Source organism: Arvicola amphibius, chromosome 12, assembly GCF_903992535.2.
Source record: "Arvicola amphibius chromosome 12, mArvAmp1.2, whole genome shotgun sequence".
Taxonomy (NCBI): domain Eukaryota; kingdom Metazoa; phylum Chordata; class Mammalia; order Rodentia; family Cricetidae; genus Arvicola; species Arvicola amphibius.
In genome coordinates this window covers 83,859,697-83,877,486 of record NC_052058.2, presented here as the reverse complement: position 1 = coordinate 83,877,486, position 17,790 = coordinate 83,859,697, and the positions used below count along the sequence as shown (strand labels likewise).

The 17,790-nt window shown below is 47.2% G+C and overlaps 1 protein-coding gene across 1 annotated transcript in view; it reads right to left on the bottom strand.

Moving 5' to 3' along the window:
• LOC119827147 (maestro heat-like repeat-containing protein family member 7) overlaps positions 1-17,790 on the bottom strand; it is a 32,755-nt gene that overhangs the window by 14,342 nt on the left and 623 nt on the right. The window contains exons 2-12 of the mRNA XM_042054028.1: positions 16,544-16,628; positions 13,745-13,809; positions 13,285-13,407; positions 13,092-13,171; positions 12,598-12,727; positions 11,121-11,207; positions 6,849-6,956; positions 6,241-6,376; positions 5,052-5,140; positions 3,886-4,035; positions 2,263-2,417 (exon numbers count right to left, since the gene is read on the bottom strand). Coding sequence (XP_041909962.1) covers positions 2,263-2,417; positions 3,886-4,035; positions 5,052-5,140; positions 6,241-6,376; positions 6,849-6,956; positions 11,121-11,207; positions 12,598-12,727; positions 13,092-13,171; positions 13,285-13,407; positions 13,745-13,809; positions 16,544-16,628 — 1,208 coding nt within the window. The remainder of the gene's footprint in view (positions 1-2,262; positions 2,418-3,885; positions 4,036-5,051; positions 5,141-6,240; positions 6,377-6,848; positions 6,957-11,120; positions 11,208-12,597; positions 12,728-13,091; positions 13,172-13,284; positions 13,408-13,744; positions 13,810-16,543; positions 16,629-17,790) is intronic.

Here is a 17,790-nt window from a genome sequence, read left to right as displayed (position 1 = left end):
ATAATACAAATACATACAACAGCTAAATACAAAGGTAAAGCTATATTCTAAATGAAAGAAATGCATTTTATATATATTAGCTACAGTAAAAGAAAAACAGAAGAGCAAAGACCTTTAGTCCAAAAGATACAATTTGTTACATTAACAGGATGAAAAAGAAAAATTACACAATCACTTTAATAGATGCAATAAAAAATTTAACTACATTTAATATACATTGTGATAAACACTCTCAACAAACTACAGATAAAGAAACTTTCTTTTTTACTTTTAAAAATACTTAATTTAAAAAAAATTTTGTTGGGGGTTGGAGAGATGGCTCAGATGTTTAGAGCAAATACTACTCTAGAAGAGGACCCAAGCTCAGTTCCTAGCACTCACATAAGACAGCATCACGACCACCTACAAGTCCAGTTTCAGGGGATCTGACACCCTTTTCTGGCTCCTATGGGCATTATCTTCATGTGCACAAACTCACATACAGACATGTACATATATATATACACATATATATGTATATATATATAACTACTTAAAAATAAAGATGTGTGTGTGCGTTAAAGACAATTTACAGAACTGAGGAAGTGATTCAGTAGTTAAAAATGCTGGTTGCTCTTCCAGAATACCTGGGATCAATCCCCAGAACCCATGTAGCAGCTCACAACCATCTGAATTCCAGTTCCAGGGAATCCAACATTTTCTCCTGGCCTTTGCTGGTACCAGGCATGCAAACAGTGCCCAGACACACATGCAGACAAAACACCCATACTCAAAAAACTAAACTAAATTTTAAAAAGAGAACTTTCAGGAATCTTTTTCCTTATGCCATGTGGGCCCCAGGGTTTGAACTCGGGTCATCAGACCTGGGGACAGAATCTTTACTTGCTAAGCCATCCACATATTATATGGTTGTAGATACAGAACACTTTAGAAAGGCAAAATGATGGGGATAGATGACAGACCAGTGGCTGCCAGCAACTGAGGGACCAGGAAGGGGCTGGTCCTAGAAACTGAGGAGGGGTAGCCATGGACATGCCATCATGGTTGTGGTGATGATTGTTGTGACCAGACTTTTAAAGGATCCATATAACTGCATGTTTAAAAAGTGAACTTGCTATACATATGTTAACTTTTTGTTTGTTTTTGAGACAGGGTTTCTCTGTATAATAATCCTGGCTGTCCTGAAACTCCCTCTGTAGACCAGGCTGACCTCGAACTCACAAAGATTCACCTGCCTCTGCCTCTGGAGTGCTGGGATTAAAGGCACATTCCACCAGCTTTAACGTTTTTATTTAAAAAAGAAAACTATAATACAGTATAGCCTTACAATATAAGATTAATAAGCCATTAAACTTTTTCTTATTAAATAGTTATAATTTAGGAAACTTTGAGATAAAACAGTAAATAAAAAAGCACACAAATTGGAAAATATAGTATGGGCTTAACTATACATATATTATATATAATAAGCATATATTATATATAATGTTTGTTATATACAATATAACATAACATGCATTATATACATAGTTTTTAAAAAAAAAAAACACTGTTTTCAGAAGGTAGACAAATCATAAATTATACCCAAATGATAACAGAAGGCACTACTGGCTGATATTTAACACATTATATTTTTTTTGGCCTTCTCTAAATTATACATGCTTCCAAGATTTTCTGCAATAAGAGCTAGGTGTGGTGGCATACGCCTTTAATCCCAGCACTCAGAAGGCAGAGACAGGCAAATCTCTGTGAGTTTGAGGCCAGCCTGGTCTACAAAGTAAGTTCCAGAACAGCCAAAGATACACAGAGAAACCTGCTCTCAAAAAACAAACAAACAAAAAGATTTTCTGCAGTATGGCAAACAACTCTTAGAATCACTCTGCTCCAAATAAATAAGAAGCTATTCAATCTTGAATAGATTTTTGAGAATAAGCTGGGGCTGGGGAGATGCGTTTAGAGCTCCAGCCTCCTCACAAAGTGGCATGCGGCCGCACCCGTTCATAACCCCAGCACCGGGGAGGCAGAGGGTCAAGTCCCTGGGGCTTAATTGGTGAGCTCCAGATTCAGTGAGAAACCTTGTCTCTGAAAAGTAAGATACAGTGTGGCTGAGGAAGACTCCTGACCTCACCCCTGGCCTCTGCACACACGTGTGCACATCTACACACACCTGCAGCCACATATGAACATGTGCATGCACATGCAGATATCCCATTAAGAGGACAACTAGCAGCCTGTAAATGTGTAGCTAAGAGGACGGGTAACCTCTGTGACGCGTCCTCTGTCTTGTACAGCGTCAGGATGACCTCGTCTGTGTGAGACTGGACCAGCAAGTGGAAGGTCTTCCTTATGGTACTCTGGGCAGCTTTATCGGTGACTCTGTCTATGTGGAAGCAAATTAACTGGATGATTTCTGGCACCTGAAAGAACAGGGGGGAGGGGAATTGGTTGTTTTGAGAGTGGGAATCACCATTTAAAGTGGGGCTGCAGACAGCATAGCGCCCAGTGTCAGGCCTGAGCACACCTGTCTGCTGCACTCCACCCTGGCCAGCCACTCCCAGAGGACTGTGGACCTGTGGCCTCCAGACCCTCAGAGGGGCAGATAGAAAGCAGCCATGGAGGGCCATACCGGGTCTGGAACACACGGCACGAAGAATGAAGGAAGAATGACTTGGGAAGTGGAAGACAGGATTGTAGGGTAAAGTGTTGCCTCTCTGGGGAGGGAGGGACTGGCTAGTTCTTCTGTTTACTGGCTTACGGAGCAGAGGCTGCTTCGTGTTGCGTGGCATGGGCTCTGAAGCCTTGGATCTGAAAGATGCTTCCAAAGTAACCTTTGTGACTTAGAGGATGATTTTTATCTTCCCTGTGTTTTCTGTCCTCACTTAGAAAACAAAAGGGATGATTTTGTCTCTCCAGCTTCGGCGTTAGCACACCTGCACTAGCTGGAACAGCGCTTCTCAGCCTGTGCTGTGCGACCCCTTGGCGGCTGAATGACCCTTTCACAGGGGTCACAGATCCGATATCCTGCATAACAGGATATTGACATCACCATTTGTAACAGTAGCAAGATTACAGTTACGAAGTAGCAACCAAAATAATGTCATAGCTGGGGGTCACCACAACACGAGGAACTGTACTAAAAGGGTCATAGTATTAGGAAGGTTGAGAACTGCTGTGCCAGATCATTACCTGTCATGCACAAAGTCCAGAAACTCCAGTCTCCAAGGCTTATGGCCTTTGTTAGCCTTTCTTATTTTATATTAATTGTGCGCATGTGCAGTGACTGTGGAGACTAAAAACAAAGGATCCCCTGGAGCTGGAATTACAGAAATGAGCTGCCCGATATCGGAGCTGGGAACCGAACTTGATTCCTCTGGAAGAGCAGAACTTGCTCTTAACCATTGAGCAATCCGTCCAGTCTGATTTTAATTCTTTTTAAGGAAGTAGTTTGCAAATAAAAAGCTATGTCTAAAGTAACAAAAACCTGTCTAGGTTGGAGTTTGGGTATAACATGGTGTGTTCTCTTCCCTGGTTTACGCCATGAACCAAGGCTGCTTCTTCTTGGGATGCCGAGAAGTGAACACAGCCAGGGGCCAATACAGAACTACATTTTGAGAGCTGTGTCCAAGAGGGTGACAAGCGTCTTTACCATCTTTCCCTTGCATGGCTGGCTCTGAGGTACATTAGTCCCATTTGATTCTTCACCACTACTTCATTCTTCCCCACAAAAAAAATGCCTTTTGTGCTACTGCAAAAACAACTCACCATATAGGTTTTTCCCTTCAGGGTTAAGGCACTTGGGATTCCTTATGCTAGTTGATAGGAAATAGATCAAGACTCCCAAAGAGGACAGAAAGATATTGAAGCAGTGTGTCCTCCAGCACCTACCTTGGCAACTTCTGCAAGAGGGTACTTCAGAATGACCTTTAACGTCTTAGAGGCTGCCAAGACATTATTTGTGCTGCCGCTGGTCATGGCCTCCATGGCCACTATGATCACATCGGCTCTCTCTACAGGGGTCAGGTATTTCCTGAAGAACTGAAAGAAGAACGGGACTCTCCATTCCAGCATCCGCTCGAAGACTGCCCCGAAATCTCGGGCATCCACAGAGACCCATCAGACAGGCTTCCATTAGGAGGCGGCCTAGGAAGCATCTCTGATTTGAGATCAACTCTAAAGCATTACCAACCCTGATGTCCCCGAGCAAGAGCAATAGTTTAGACAATGTGACACAGAGGATGATACCAAAGGCCTTTTTATTTCTAAACTTGAAATGCAGTTAGGTAAGCCCATTGGAAACATGTTCTATGCCTAGTGACTGTACAGCAATCCCAAGGAAGTAGAAAGCCAGGCCTCACATAGGAAGCCCATTGGGGTCAAGCAATACTGGTGCTAACTCTGTGTGTGGCTCCATTGTCGGGATCTAGGGAGGACTGAATAAAATGATGCTCTGTGTACACACCATCATCCAGGGCTAGGACAGAGGGAAGACGGTGTGAAGGAAAATGCTAAGAGTGGCTGTGGCAGGACACTGAAACTAGCCGGGAAGACCGAAAAGACTTCCCGGAGAACAGTACCGAGGAAAACGCGGACGAGGTTCCAGAAATGAGGCAGAATGTGTGAAGGCTGGGGGCAGGAAGGCCCTCAGTGTGACTGCTGTGTCTTACATGGAAGATTGGAGCCAGCAGGAAGAGGAGACTGAGTAAGGACAAGGCAGGGCAGGTAAGGCGAGAACCAGACCGTCAAGGTCCTGGGGCACCACCTGAGGAGGGTCAGACTTCAGAGAAAGCCAATGGAGAGTTTGTGCGCAGTTTGAAGTTTTGTGTTTTAGAAACGTTTTTCTACCTATACGTGGAAAAGGCATGGTGGAAAGATGACTGAAACGGAGCCTTTGGTAAGAGGCTACTGTATGGACCAGGAGAGAAGTGATGGGGACTCTGTAAACACTTCTGTTTGTTGGAGTTATGACTTCTGTAATCCACGACCCAGCCTCCTCTCTGACCTACTAGCCCGCCCCCTCTTGACATCCCATGTACGGTGGGCATCTGGGTTACCAGTGTGAGGTTCTGCATGTTGGCCAGCCAGTTGCCACGGAAATGCTTCTGTAAGTCCTTCAGGATACTCTCTGTCTTCGGTCTGATACCTCCAATCCAAAAGGAGCAAATAAGGGGGCTAAGCCTCATCAGAGGAAAAGGAACCCACACTCCCATCTCTGCTCCAGGTCTCTGAGAGCAATAGAGACAAATGGATTAAACAGCACTGGCCCCAAAGAATAAAGGGGGTTCTCTAGCATTTAAGTGAAAGGCGAAGGGAGGATGTGGGCTGGGACTCAAACTGGCCCCGATTCCTGTACCACGACAAGATGTGGACTTGAGTCACCCCCATTGAATCACAAGAAACTGCCTTTAGTGAGGTTTACAAATCCCTTGGTACCTCTGTGATCATGACTGTTTGATATAGAACAGCCAGCCCAAACTAGTGGGAGCTCACGGACTCTGGACTGACAGCTGGGGAACCTGCATGGGACCAAACTAGACCCTCTGAATGTGGGTGACATGTGTTTGATCTGTTGAGGGTGGGATGGCTGGCAGTCACACAAGGACCTATCCCAGATGTATGAGCTGGCTTTTTGGAGCTTATTCTCTGGGGTGGGATGCCTTGCTTATCCTTGGTACGAAGGGAGGGACTTGGTCCTGCCTCAAGTTGGTATCCCAGACCTTGTTGACTCTCCAAGGAAGACCATACCCACTCTGAGGAGTAGATGGAGGTGGGAAGGGGAGGGAGTTGTGGGGCAGGAGAAGGGGAGGGAGGAAGAACTGGGGTTGGTATGTAAAATAAAAAGTAAATTTTTTTAAATTAAAAAATATGAAAAGAAAAATATCCCCACATTTGTTCCCCCAAGAAAAGATGCTTACATTCCTAGTGTTACAAATATGGTTGGGAGGGGACATCTCGGAAATATTGAGGTACCAAGTGGACCCCCATAAGTAAGCTTAGCTGCCCCCTCACAAGAATGTCATTGAAAAGGACATAGTATCAGGAATGGGGCTGGCATTTATCCAAGTAAAGTTTCTAGGTTTGATCAACTGATCAGCTGGCCTCCTTGCATCATGGCATATTCTGGCCCCTCGAAGATGCGCCCGCTAGAGGGCCCAGCTTTGGGGGGTATGTCTGAAACAATGCAGGTCTCCACCAGCTCAGTAGGTCCAGCTGCAGGCGTCCACCCAAGTGCCACCCACTTACTTCTCTGAAGCACAAGGATGGTGAACAAGTAATACAAGGCCTCCAGTGCTCCTGAGCTGACATCCTGGTTGGGATCCAGGCAGAAAATGCTGAAGGTCCCGATCAGCCTCCCGATTATGGAGAAGGAGACCATGTGCTGACGGGAAGCAGAAATGGTCACCTCATCATCCCGAGGCAGCTTCTCTCCCTGAAGGTCCCCCACCCAAAATTACTCCTTCCTTCCACATTCTTCTATCATTGCCTCTGTGTGCCCCATGCCTCTCTACCCCACACTGTCCTGGCCAAGGAAAGCATCCCTAGCCAACAATAAGGAAAGGAACAGATAAAGCCCTGAAACACCTTACCCAGTTGGCACTGGGTCTCCATCGGCTGCCTAGGCCAAGGACCCCAACCAGGCTTATTGGAGCTTATTAGGTCCAGGAGAAACCAAAGAACAAATCAAGCTCTTGGTCCTCAGGGACAGAAATACACTGACGCAGAAAAGTGGGACATACTCTGTCTACCTGCCCTCCAGTGGCTCCTGCAGAAGCCGGGTTCAACCAGAGGCCCTGTACAGAGACGCGAGGCCTGCTGGGTCTGCCTTGCCGCGAGCGACTTCAAATACTCACTGACAGTTCCGAGAAATTGCAGATAAACCTCAGCAGTCGGGAGATAGTGCTCAAGGCTCGGGACTGTTGGTGCACTTTGTCAGACATCATTAACCAAGGTAAGATGATCTGCGGATGGGACAGAGAGACGCATCAACGCGGCCTTGGAGCAGCACTGCCTTCCTCACCAGAAAAGACCGACAGAAGACACTACGGAAGTCGCGGGGGAGCACCGCGACGCCGTGAACTTGGAAAGGCGAGTTCTGATTCACTCATTCGGTTCTGAGCCTCTTCACCTGGGCGATGGTTCCAGGGAGAGAAAGGCGCATCTTCAAGGGCCAGGAGGAGCAGGAGGAAATGGAAGACATATCACCCCCGCTCGCTAAGCCAGAGAAGTGTTCTCTGAAGGGCGAATTCAGAGCCAGTGGTTGCTACAGCTTGATAATAATGTGCTTCCAGTCAGGACTCTGTGGACAACAACTCACAGGGTCCTCCCGCAGTCCTGTGGGATGGTATTTTTATCGCTGTTTTAGGTCGAGGTCCCACCAGTGAAGAGGGGCCTTTGTCCTGCTTGGAGCTTACTTTTGGGGTCAGAGCCAAGGAACAGGAACCTTTCTCCCTATCAGGGACATTTTTTTTTAAAGGGGGGATATCCTGGGTGGTGGTGGTGCATGTAGTTAATCCCACCACACAGTTCCTACGTGTAATCAAGAGGCAGGGGCAGGCTGATCACTGAGTTGGAGGCCAGCCTGGTCTACAGAGTGAGTTTACCACAGTCAGGGCTACATAGAAAAACTCTGTCTCAAAAAACCAAAAATATTTAAGTTAAGTAAATTAAAAAAATAAAAATAAATAGGAAAAATCAGGGGCTGTAAAGGAGAGGGGGGATAGAGGATGGTCTGGAATTGTGTCTCAGTGATACAGCATTTGTCTGAGGACCTAGATTCAATTCCTAGCATTAGAGAGAAATAGAGGGAGGAGGATGAGAGAGAGAGAGAGAGAGAGAGAGAGAGAGACTCCGAAACAGAGACAGAGAGATGAAGAGGGGGTAGGAGAGGGAAAAGAAGGGAGAGAATAAGAGAGGAAGAGAGAAATAGAGAGAGACAGATAGAGGAAGAGGAGGTGGGAGAGGGTGAGGGATGGAGAGGATAAGAGAGAGGGGGGAGCTACCCATATCTGTTTTTGTATCCAATACAAATTCAGACTTGTAGTAGATGTATACTTAAAATATACAATTCAGCTGGGCTGGGCAGCTCACACCCGTACCCTAGCATTCATGAGACAGAGGCAGGAGGGCTGCTGTGAGCACAAGACAAGACTGAGCTCCGAAACCTAGCCAATAGGAGGAACCTTCCAGGCCAGTGTCTGCTGCTTTATTTCTTCATGCCCAGTGACTCAAGTATACCGTATTTTAACACTAGGGTCTTACCCTCGAGTTCTGCTGGACAGTCATGGGCAGAGGCAGGCAGATCTCTGTGAGTTTGAGGTCAGCCTGGGCTACAGAGTGAGTTCCAGGGCAGCCAAGACACAGAGAAACCCTGTCTTGAAAAACCAACAACAACAGCAAAAAGAGATTGCTGAGTCTCAGAATAGACTTGGAGCTTTGGACTTATAAACAATTTTGAGACTGTTATAACAGTCTATGAGAACTTTTGAAGTTGGACTAAATGCATTTTGGTTTATGTTGCTGCTACAATCCTATGGAGGTCAGGGAGAGGAAAGTGGTATTTTGAATAGGAATGGCCCCCACAAACTCCTGTGTTTGAACACTTGGTCCATAGGGAGTGGCACTATTAGGAGGCGTGGCCTTGTTGGAAGCCACAAGACCAGCCACAAGACCTTTCACCCCCAATCTGTCCTGCCTATAAAATACACTAGGTCAATGGTGGCGCAGAACTTGTGGGAGTGGCCGACATATGTCATTGTGGGAGCGGGCTTTGAGGTCTCAGAAGTTCAAGTCTAGCGGCTCACAGTCTCCTTCTACTGCCTGTGGATCAGGATGTAAAACTCCTCAGCACCTTCTCTAGCACCAGACCTGTTTGCATGCTGCCATGTTTCCCACCATGATGATAACGGATTAAACCTCTGAAACCGTAAGCCCCAATTAAATGTTTTCCCTTATAACAGTTGCCATGGTCATGCTGTCTCTTCACACCCTAACTAAGAGTGATCCCTCTGAGTACTCCTAAAAATGCAGGATGTGTGGTCTCAACTGGCCACCTATTGTAGACAGGCAAGGCTTCCAGAGGTGGGTCTGGGTTGCATTCAATTGAGTTGCTGACCAAGGGAGTCCCATGGAAATCCCCCCAAACAACCCAGGCTGCTGCTAAGACAAAGGGTTGCCCTCCACAAATTGATGGTGGGGCCCGTTGCCATGGGCAACATCTACAGAGCTCATTGAACACATAGATGTCGAGCCATCACCCCTATACTCTAGTCTCTTTGGTGCAGGAAGGTTCTCTTCAGGCCACTGAAGGAGAAACGTGGACACCAACCCAGCCACAAGACCTTTCACCCCCAATCTGTCCTGCCTATAATATACGCTAGGTCAATGGTGGCACAGAACTTGTGGGAGTGGCCGACATATGTCTGATTTTATCTAAGGTCCATTTTATGAGAAGGAACCCATACCAGCACTGCTAGGATAACCAGGAACCAGAGACTAGATAGCCCAGAGACCTGGTAAAACCAAGCACTACTGGTCAAAAAAAGGTATTAATCAAATGACTCCTGATGATTTTCTACTGTACTGTAGACCAGTGCCTTTTACAGCTGTCATCAGAGAGGTCTCCCCAGTATCTACCCACAGACACCCACAGCCAGACATCATATGAAAAGAGAGTCTGAATTGGAGATCTCCGTCAAATCCCTCCCCTCAGAGCTTCTAAGCAACAGCCTGTTCTTTCCTAATGAGCAACAGAAAGAGAGTGGGTCCAGAGGAAAGGGGAAGGAGGTGTGGAGGAACTAGGAAAAGTAGAGAGAAGGGAAACTATAATCAGGGTATATTGTATGATATTGCATGAGAAAAGAATCTATTTTCAATTAACAAAAGAGAAAAATGTAGACAGTTATTTTGACAAAAATAATATTAAAAATAATAAAATAACCCATTTTTTAATGAGAAGTTGGAAACTTTTGCATGGTGCTGTTTTATTTTCTTTTGTTATATATAGTTAAAACAAAGTCTCGCTATTTAGCCCAGGTTGGCCTCAAACTCATTGCAATCCTCCTGCTTCCGCACTTCAGTGCTGTATTTATAGACATATGCACTATGCTGGGCACCATTTTTCTTTGGAGAACAAGAAGCCTAGTAATGAATGTTGAGGACTTCACCACGACTGGAACTAGAGCTCAGCGCCCCCCTCCCCCCTCGAACTCCAAGAATAACAGAGCTTTGTTATTGCACTCACAATGAGGTGTCTATAAAGCATGGAAATACCTCTCAGCAAACACGCCAGCCACAGTCCATTCCAGAGCACTCTGTCACTCCCCGCACACAAGCAAATGCCTCCTGCAGACAGACCTCGTCAAGACGTCTTACGCGCTACCTGGACACTCTTATCTCTACTTGCGGTGTTACAGAATTTCAGGCAAAATGTCTTAGTCCAGTCAATAACCACTTTGGTCGCTGGGCGGCGGTGGCGCACGCCTTTAATCCCAGCACTCGGGAGGCAGAGGCAGGCGGATCTCTGTGAGTTCGAGACCAGCCTGGTCTACAAGAGCTAGTTTCAGGACAGGCTCCAAAACTACAGAGAAACCCTGTCTCGAAAAACCAAAAAAAAAAAAAAAAATAACCACTTTGGTCACGAACATTATTTCCAGGGAACCCTTGGCTATTTTCCTAATTCAAATTCATTCTCAGGAAGTGAAAGTTAGTCAAAACTAAGACTATTTGAAGTCAACTAAAGAAAAACAAAAGTACTTGGTAAAGCTTTGAGTCTGCTGGAGATACTTCTCATCAAGAAGAAGAAGAACAGCCTATGGGGGAACACTGATCTCCGTCACAGAGCAGTGAAAACACACTAAGAAGATTCAAGTGTAAGCGGAACAAAAATAACATAAATATGAGCACTGCTAATGTCCCAGCATGCCCTAGTTCTAGACAGAAAAGGCTCCACAGCCTGATGGCTGTGGTCTCCAAATGTCCCCCTCAGAATGTCTTGAAGGAGACGCAGGACTGTGTCCTCCAGTGATACTTATACATGCCGGGGCTGGAGAATCTCTGACCTAGAGTAGCGCTGGACTGTTGTACTCCTGCCTTGCCCTGCATACGTACAAAAAACAGCCACCTACCTCTATGAAGTTTTGCAATATAAGCATGTCGGGGCTCCTTTGTTCCAACACAAGAGCATGTAGCATGTCATCCAAGGCCTGGATTGTCTGAGGATCAAGGAGACATGGGGTATACCATAGGATGACTTCCGTGTGGCGTGCTCAGCTTCCTGAGAGCACCCCCTCCATCGTTCCTACAGAATGAAGGAGCAGGAGGCCAGCGTGGTTCTGTTGTCCTTGCATCTGCTCACATACACCAGTGACACTCAGGTTTTCCTTAGTGGTGAGCTTTCTCGGTGAGCTTACTAAAGGTGGGGGCAGGCCCATCTCAGTTTGTAGCCAATAGTAAAATACAGGCTGTAGACACTTCTTGCCAATTAAGATAGCCTACTGGGATTCTCAGTGTTAGATAGTCATGCTCCCAGTTTATGGAGACTTCTGTGTTTTATCTTTGCAATGTTGGGAACTGAACCCAAGACCTCTTGGGTGCTAAGCAAGTGATTTACCACTGAGCTGTAGCCCCAGTTCAAATTTTAAAACCAAATATTATTGGGAAAACTTGGCAGTCCTTTTGCCAATTATTATATATAATCTGTGGGTTTTATTGCTAGTCTAAGACTAAGGCTGTCATGTGGACTTTCAAGGAGAAGGAATGTGGGTGATGACCATTCCTTGGGAAGCCCAGGATGACAGCAAGCAGAATGGAGACCATGGGGTCCTGAGAGAGGGATCAGAGCAGGAAGAAGGCCAGGAAGGCAAGCAAACAGGAGGTGATCCCCAAAACAAAGCCAACCCCATGGAGATCTTCAGCAAGAGACAATAATGGTGCTTTCCTTGTAGAATAGTCTTTCCTGGTGTGTGACTTCTGCTTGTGCTGCCTTTGTTTAACGCTGTGAAGCTGTGTTACTGTGCCTGTCTAAATCACCTGATGGTCCTACTGAAGAGCGGAATGGCCAATAGCGAGACAAGGGCAAGGATAGCATCGAGGTTGGCAGGCAGAGGGAATAAAGAGGAGAATCAAGGAGGAGGAGCAAGAAAAGGAGGAGAGAGGACGCTAGGGCCAGGCCAGCCATGGAGTAAGAGTGAAGGTAAGACATACAGAAGTAAGGAAGATAAAACCCCAGAGGAAAAAGGTAGTTAGGATAATTTAAGTTGAGAAAAGCTGGCTAGAGCTGGAGAGATGGCTCAGCCATTAAGAGCACTGCCTGCTCTTCCAAAGGTCCTGAGTTCAATTCCCAGCAACCACATGGTGGCTCATAACCATCTTTAGTGAGGTCTGGTGCCCTCTTCTGGCCTTCAGGCATACACACAGACAGAATATTGTATACATAATAAATAAATAGATATTTTTTTTAAAAAAAAAAAAAAGAAAGAAAGAAAAGCTGGCTAGAAGCAAGCCAAGCTAAGGCCGGGCAGTTATAAATAAGACTCCATGTAATTTATTTGAGAGCTGGGTGGTGGGTTCCCCAAAAGAGCAAAAGCCAACCACCACCATTACCTGGAGGTAGAGACTAGCGCTGTCCTTTCGGTCTATACTGGGCATGATGGGCGGCAGGGAGAAGACGCTGGTGATGCTCACGTTGACCAGGTCCAGCTTCTGGCATAAGTGGAAAGGTGGCTTCACCTGGCTTGGAGGAGAAGCGAATAACAAGGGGCTTTGGGGGGGCCTGCGTGAGGCTGAGGTGTATTTTCAGAACACTCTGGGGGAAGCTGCTCTGCTATTCTCTGAGGTACAGAAAACCATGGACCGCTTTTCAGTGACTCCTTGTCAGGGTAGGAGACCACTGACTAGGGAGGCTTCCTACACTCGATGCCCTAATAGATTTTCAATTGGTCCCCCTGGTCCCAGGATACAAGCAGATGAAGTGGCAACTATAGACTTTGCCACGTTTAGACTCCAGCCAAGTTCCTAAACTTTGCCTGTCTTCCCAATCCAAATGTCCTCAGGACCAGCATCCCCAGGGGCTGGGAGAGGATCTGTGGGGAAGGAACCTCAGGGCCACGATGCAGAGCATGGCTTGCTGGCGCACAGTGCTCTCCAGGGTACTGGTGGGTTCTTGCTGGATGAACGTCTAGAAGGATCAGGGAAAATAAGAATTTACCTCAGAGAGGGTCACCAGCCTTGGGTTGAAGGACTGTCACCTTCAACCCAGAGTGACCAACTAAGAGTTATGTTCTTTCTCACCTCAATTTTCTTGGCCAGAAGCGTTTTGGGGTAGTAGTTATTCATGTTGCAGTTTGCCTGGTAACGCACAAAACTGCTCAGAGTTGCCACAGCATTCAGGAAATTCAGCTTCTCTAAAAGGGACTAAGGCAGAAGACAAAACCAGTCTCGGGGCAGACCGTGAGACCTGCACTCCACGCTCTGCCCGGTCTCAACCAGACTGAAGGATTGGTTATGTCCCGGTGCTAGACAGCACTGATATTTCCAGCCTCTGTAGCCTTCTGGGGACAGGAGGGCAAAGAGTCTACAAGGAAGGTCCTTTAAAGGTGGGTACTGCCGCCTTGTCTAGTGGCCTGGCCTCCAAGAGCCCCTAGTGAGCTGACATTCTGGTGGCTTCAGGAACAGGGCTAAGGAAAGATGGACCTTCAGATTTTTCCACTTTGCTCCTCAGTTCTCAGAGAGTTGAAGAGAATTTTCTTACCATCTCGCCTGGTTCCATAAAGTCCAGAATTAGCTGATAGGCTTCTTTTTCTGATTGGCACAATCCTGAAATGGGGGGGTGTCATTGAAGGAGATTAGCTGATTTCATCAGGTGGGCTAGGAAAGACAGACTCTTCCCCTCCCCCTCCATTGAGAAGACCAGAAAACCGCCAAGGTGCAGCATGGGCATGCCTAGCGCCTCTCGCAGGACTTTCAAGGTGCAGCATGGGCATGCCTAGCGCCTCTCGCAGGACTTTCAAGGTGCAGCATGGGCATGCCTAGCGCCTCTCGCAGGACTTTCAAGGTGCAGCATGGGCATGCCTAGCGCCTCTCGCAGGACTTTCACTTAGACTTACCAACTCTCAGACTTTCTGCATCAGATGTGGCCACTGATTCGAGAATGATTAGGAAGGGAGAAGCCTTTAAGTCACTCTCAGCGTTCCACAGATCTCTGGGGGACTGTCCCACACTGCCTTTGAAAGTCCTGTTTGTGGCTGGGCAGGGGTTGCACACACCTTTAATCCCAGCTCTCAGGAGGCAGAGACAGATAGATCTCTGCGAGTTCGAGGCCAGCCTGGTCTACAAGAGCTCGTTACAGAACAGGCTCCAAAGCTATAGAAAAATCCTGTCTTGAAAAAAAAGAAAGAAAGAAGGAAGAGGGAAGGGAAGAAGAAAGAAAGAAAGAAAGAAAGAAAGAAAGAAAGAAAGAAAGAAAGAGAAAGAAAGAAAGAAAGAGAAAGAAAGAAAGAAAGAAAGAAAGAAAGAAAGAAAGAAAGAAAGAAGGATTGATTCCTGGTTGTGAATGGACTTTGAGTCTCAAGTCGGCCTTTCTTATGGACCGGGAGCGGGGGGGGGGGAAATGACTATAACTTAAAGGACCTGCCGCAATGAAAGGTGAAGACAGAGTTTAGGAGGGAGGCTGGGGGAGTCCAGAGGGATAAGGATGAAGGCTATGGCAGTGTGCGGCCCCAAAGCAGCACAGATAAAGGGCCTGAGCTCAGGCCTCTGCTGTTCTTCCACATCGCCCTACAGACACAATCCCAGGCGGGGCTTGAAGGCACAGCACGGCTCTTCCGTTCACTAGCCTGAGGCCTGCAGCGAATGAAGCTCTCAACTTAGTTTCCTCAGTTGTGCAATGAGGAAGATGGACCTCCACGTTGTGGGGTTCAACGAACTAATAAAGGCAGAGGGATCTTCAGTAAGTTAGTGCCGCCCACCCCCACCCGGCCCAGGACTGTTCAGCATGCCTGTAATCTTAGCGTCTAGAAGGTAGAGACAGAACCAGGAGTTCAAGGTTATCCTCGGCCGATACTGCGTGCAAGGCCAGCCTGGACCTTCAGAGGGATGAGTTGAGAGACTGAAACAACAGCCCAGAGAGACAAATGGTAGCATAGCAAGGGAGAGGACAGCAGTAAGCTGTCAGATCCGGGATCTATTTTGATGATCAGCAGAGACAGGTGATGGATGTGAAGTGAGTGTGGAAGTTAGCACTGGGACTCGGTGGTAGGGCACTTGCTCAACATGCTGAAGGGCCTGGGTTCAACTCCTCAGGAAAACTATGAAACACAAATTAATTAGTGGCACACACCTGTCATCCAAGCATTTGGGAGACATATGCAGAGGATCTTGGATTTGAGGGCACCCCGGACTATGTAAGTTGAGGCTTAAGCCTGCCTGGCCTGCAGAGCAAAATCCTGTCTCAGAAAGTGAAAAGAGATACCTAAGCAAACAAAATCCAAAACAAAGAGCCGTGGTGGCACACACTTGTGATTCTAGCACTTGAGAGGCTGAGGCAGAAGGATCAGTGCAAACGTGATGCCAGCTTCATCTACAGAACGAACTCCAAGACAGCCAGCGCCATGGTACATGGTACCACATAGCAAGACTCTGCTTCAAGGGGGATAAAAAACAAAATAAAACAAAACAAAAACAAGCGACAGATTAAATTCTGGCCTGAGAAACTAGAAGGATTGGGTTGCCTTTTGTTGACCTGAGGCGATCTGGAAATGGCAGTAAGGACAGAGTTCAGCTGGAGCATGGACCATGCTGATTCTGAGATGTCTACCGGCCATCAAAGTGCAGATATCAATAGACTTTCGTATAAGGCATGATGAGGCATCCCTGCAAGCCTAGCTAATCAGGAGGCCGAGGCAGGCAACTCACAAGCTTGAGTAATGTAGCAAGACTCTGTCTAGAAGGAGTGGAGGAGGGAGGGGAGGGAGGAGGAGGGAGAAGAGGAGGGAAGGGGAAGAAAAGAGAAGACGGACAGAATAAGAGCAGGTAGAGGTGCTAGCCACCAAGGCTGAGAGACTGAGTTCGATCTTCTAGACCCACACTGGTGGAGAGACCCTACTCCTGTAGGTTGTTTTTGACCTCCACACGTGTGCCATAGCATGTATGCACATTATACACAGCATGCACACATGCGCTAAAGGAATAAAGGACACAAACTGAAAAATACTGGTGGTGTCGGAACTTGGACTTTGGACACTGCAGGTGTCTGTCAGAGGTTGATGGCCTGCACTACAGCTCCCCTGAGCACCTAGTTGTCTTTAAATGAGCTATGTCCAAGATCTTAGACAATGTCAGTGCCAACTCCAGGCCCCTCAGGGAGGCAGGCTTGCAAAAGGGGCAGACCTGTAGAGACGAGAGCTCTGGGGTAGGGGTAGCCAGCAGTAAGCGGACATGCACCCTTGGAGTGGCGTCTCCAGCAAAGGCCAGGCAATCATCCTCATGCGCACTCACTTCCAAACTGTGGCAGTAAGATGAGAGATAGCCGGGCCTGGAGAAAGCTGCTCACCTGAGAAGCTTGGCTTCAAGAAGAAATCGTAAGTTGATGGATGAAATGCTACTCTGCTCAGATTTTTCTCGAGGTGTCGATTCGTCTGCACACCCAGGATAGAACCCAATAGCTTGTGATGGGACTAGCAGTCAGGCCTGGCTTGAGCTGGGTCTTCTTGGGGAGTCAGGGTTAGTATAGGGGGAGGTTGCAGGAGACAGCCTGACCATTTACAGGAAAAGGATAGGGTTGGAGGTGTGGTTCAATAGCAGAGCGCTGCCGTTAGCCTTAGCATACACTGAGGCTCTAAACGTATCCACGGCATGGGGGCGGAGTGCAGAAAACAGGAGAATAACTACAGGAAAAGAACCAACCCAAGATGCTGCCCCTGCTGGGTCCCCTTTGTCAGTTTCCCACTTCATCTGCTCCCTCAGGGGAAGGGGCACAACCCCCAGGTGCACAGCCCCCCTGAAGGGTCCTGATTACTTATGATTTGTGTAGGCACCTGTTCCATCCAAGGATCTCCCCGGGATGATCGCAGATTCAAGTTGGATCTCAGGGAAGTCTCCATCTATGGCTCTGGGTGTCTTAAGGCCAAATCCCAAAGCTGCTCTGAGTGGAGGGGCTTCATTCCTGTTCCCTGGGATTCATCATCCCACTTCTGCCCTCTGGTAGGGGAGCTAAGTGCTCCACACGCCTGCCCTTTCCAGACATGGCACAGCAGTAGGATCCTGTGGACTGAAAGGAGCTGCTGCCGGACCAGGTCTTCATGCTGGCACATTTCATGGCTGGCTGCTTAGGAAAAACTTCAACATTTTTTTTTAACTCTTCCCCTTTAACTTGCTTTGCCTCCTACACAGATTATCTCAGCAGAGCCCTCTGATATTGGCTCAAGTTTTTCCCCGGAGTTGGGAGTGGAGACTGGAGAGATGGTTCAACAGTTAAGAACATTGACTGATCTTGTGGAAAACCTAGGTTCCATTACCAACACCCTCACAGTAACTCCAGTTCCAGGGAACCTGATGCCCTCTTCTGGCTGAAGTGAGTACTGCACACACATAGTGCACATACAGTCAAAACACCCATACACATTTAAAAAAAAGTCTAAAAATATATTGCCTTGGCCTAACAGATAACGAGTGGCTAAAATACAAAATCGAATACTCGCCTAACATGTGTGAAACCCTGGGTTCCATCCCCAACGCAGCAAAGAAAAGTTCAAACTCACCACAAAATAAGTTAAATCCAAAATCAAGTCCCTACTGCCC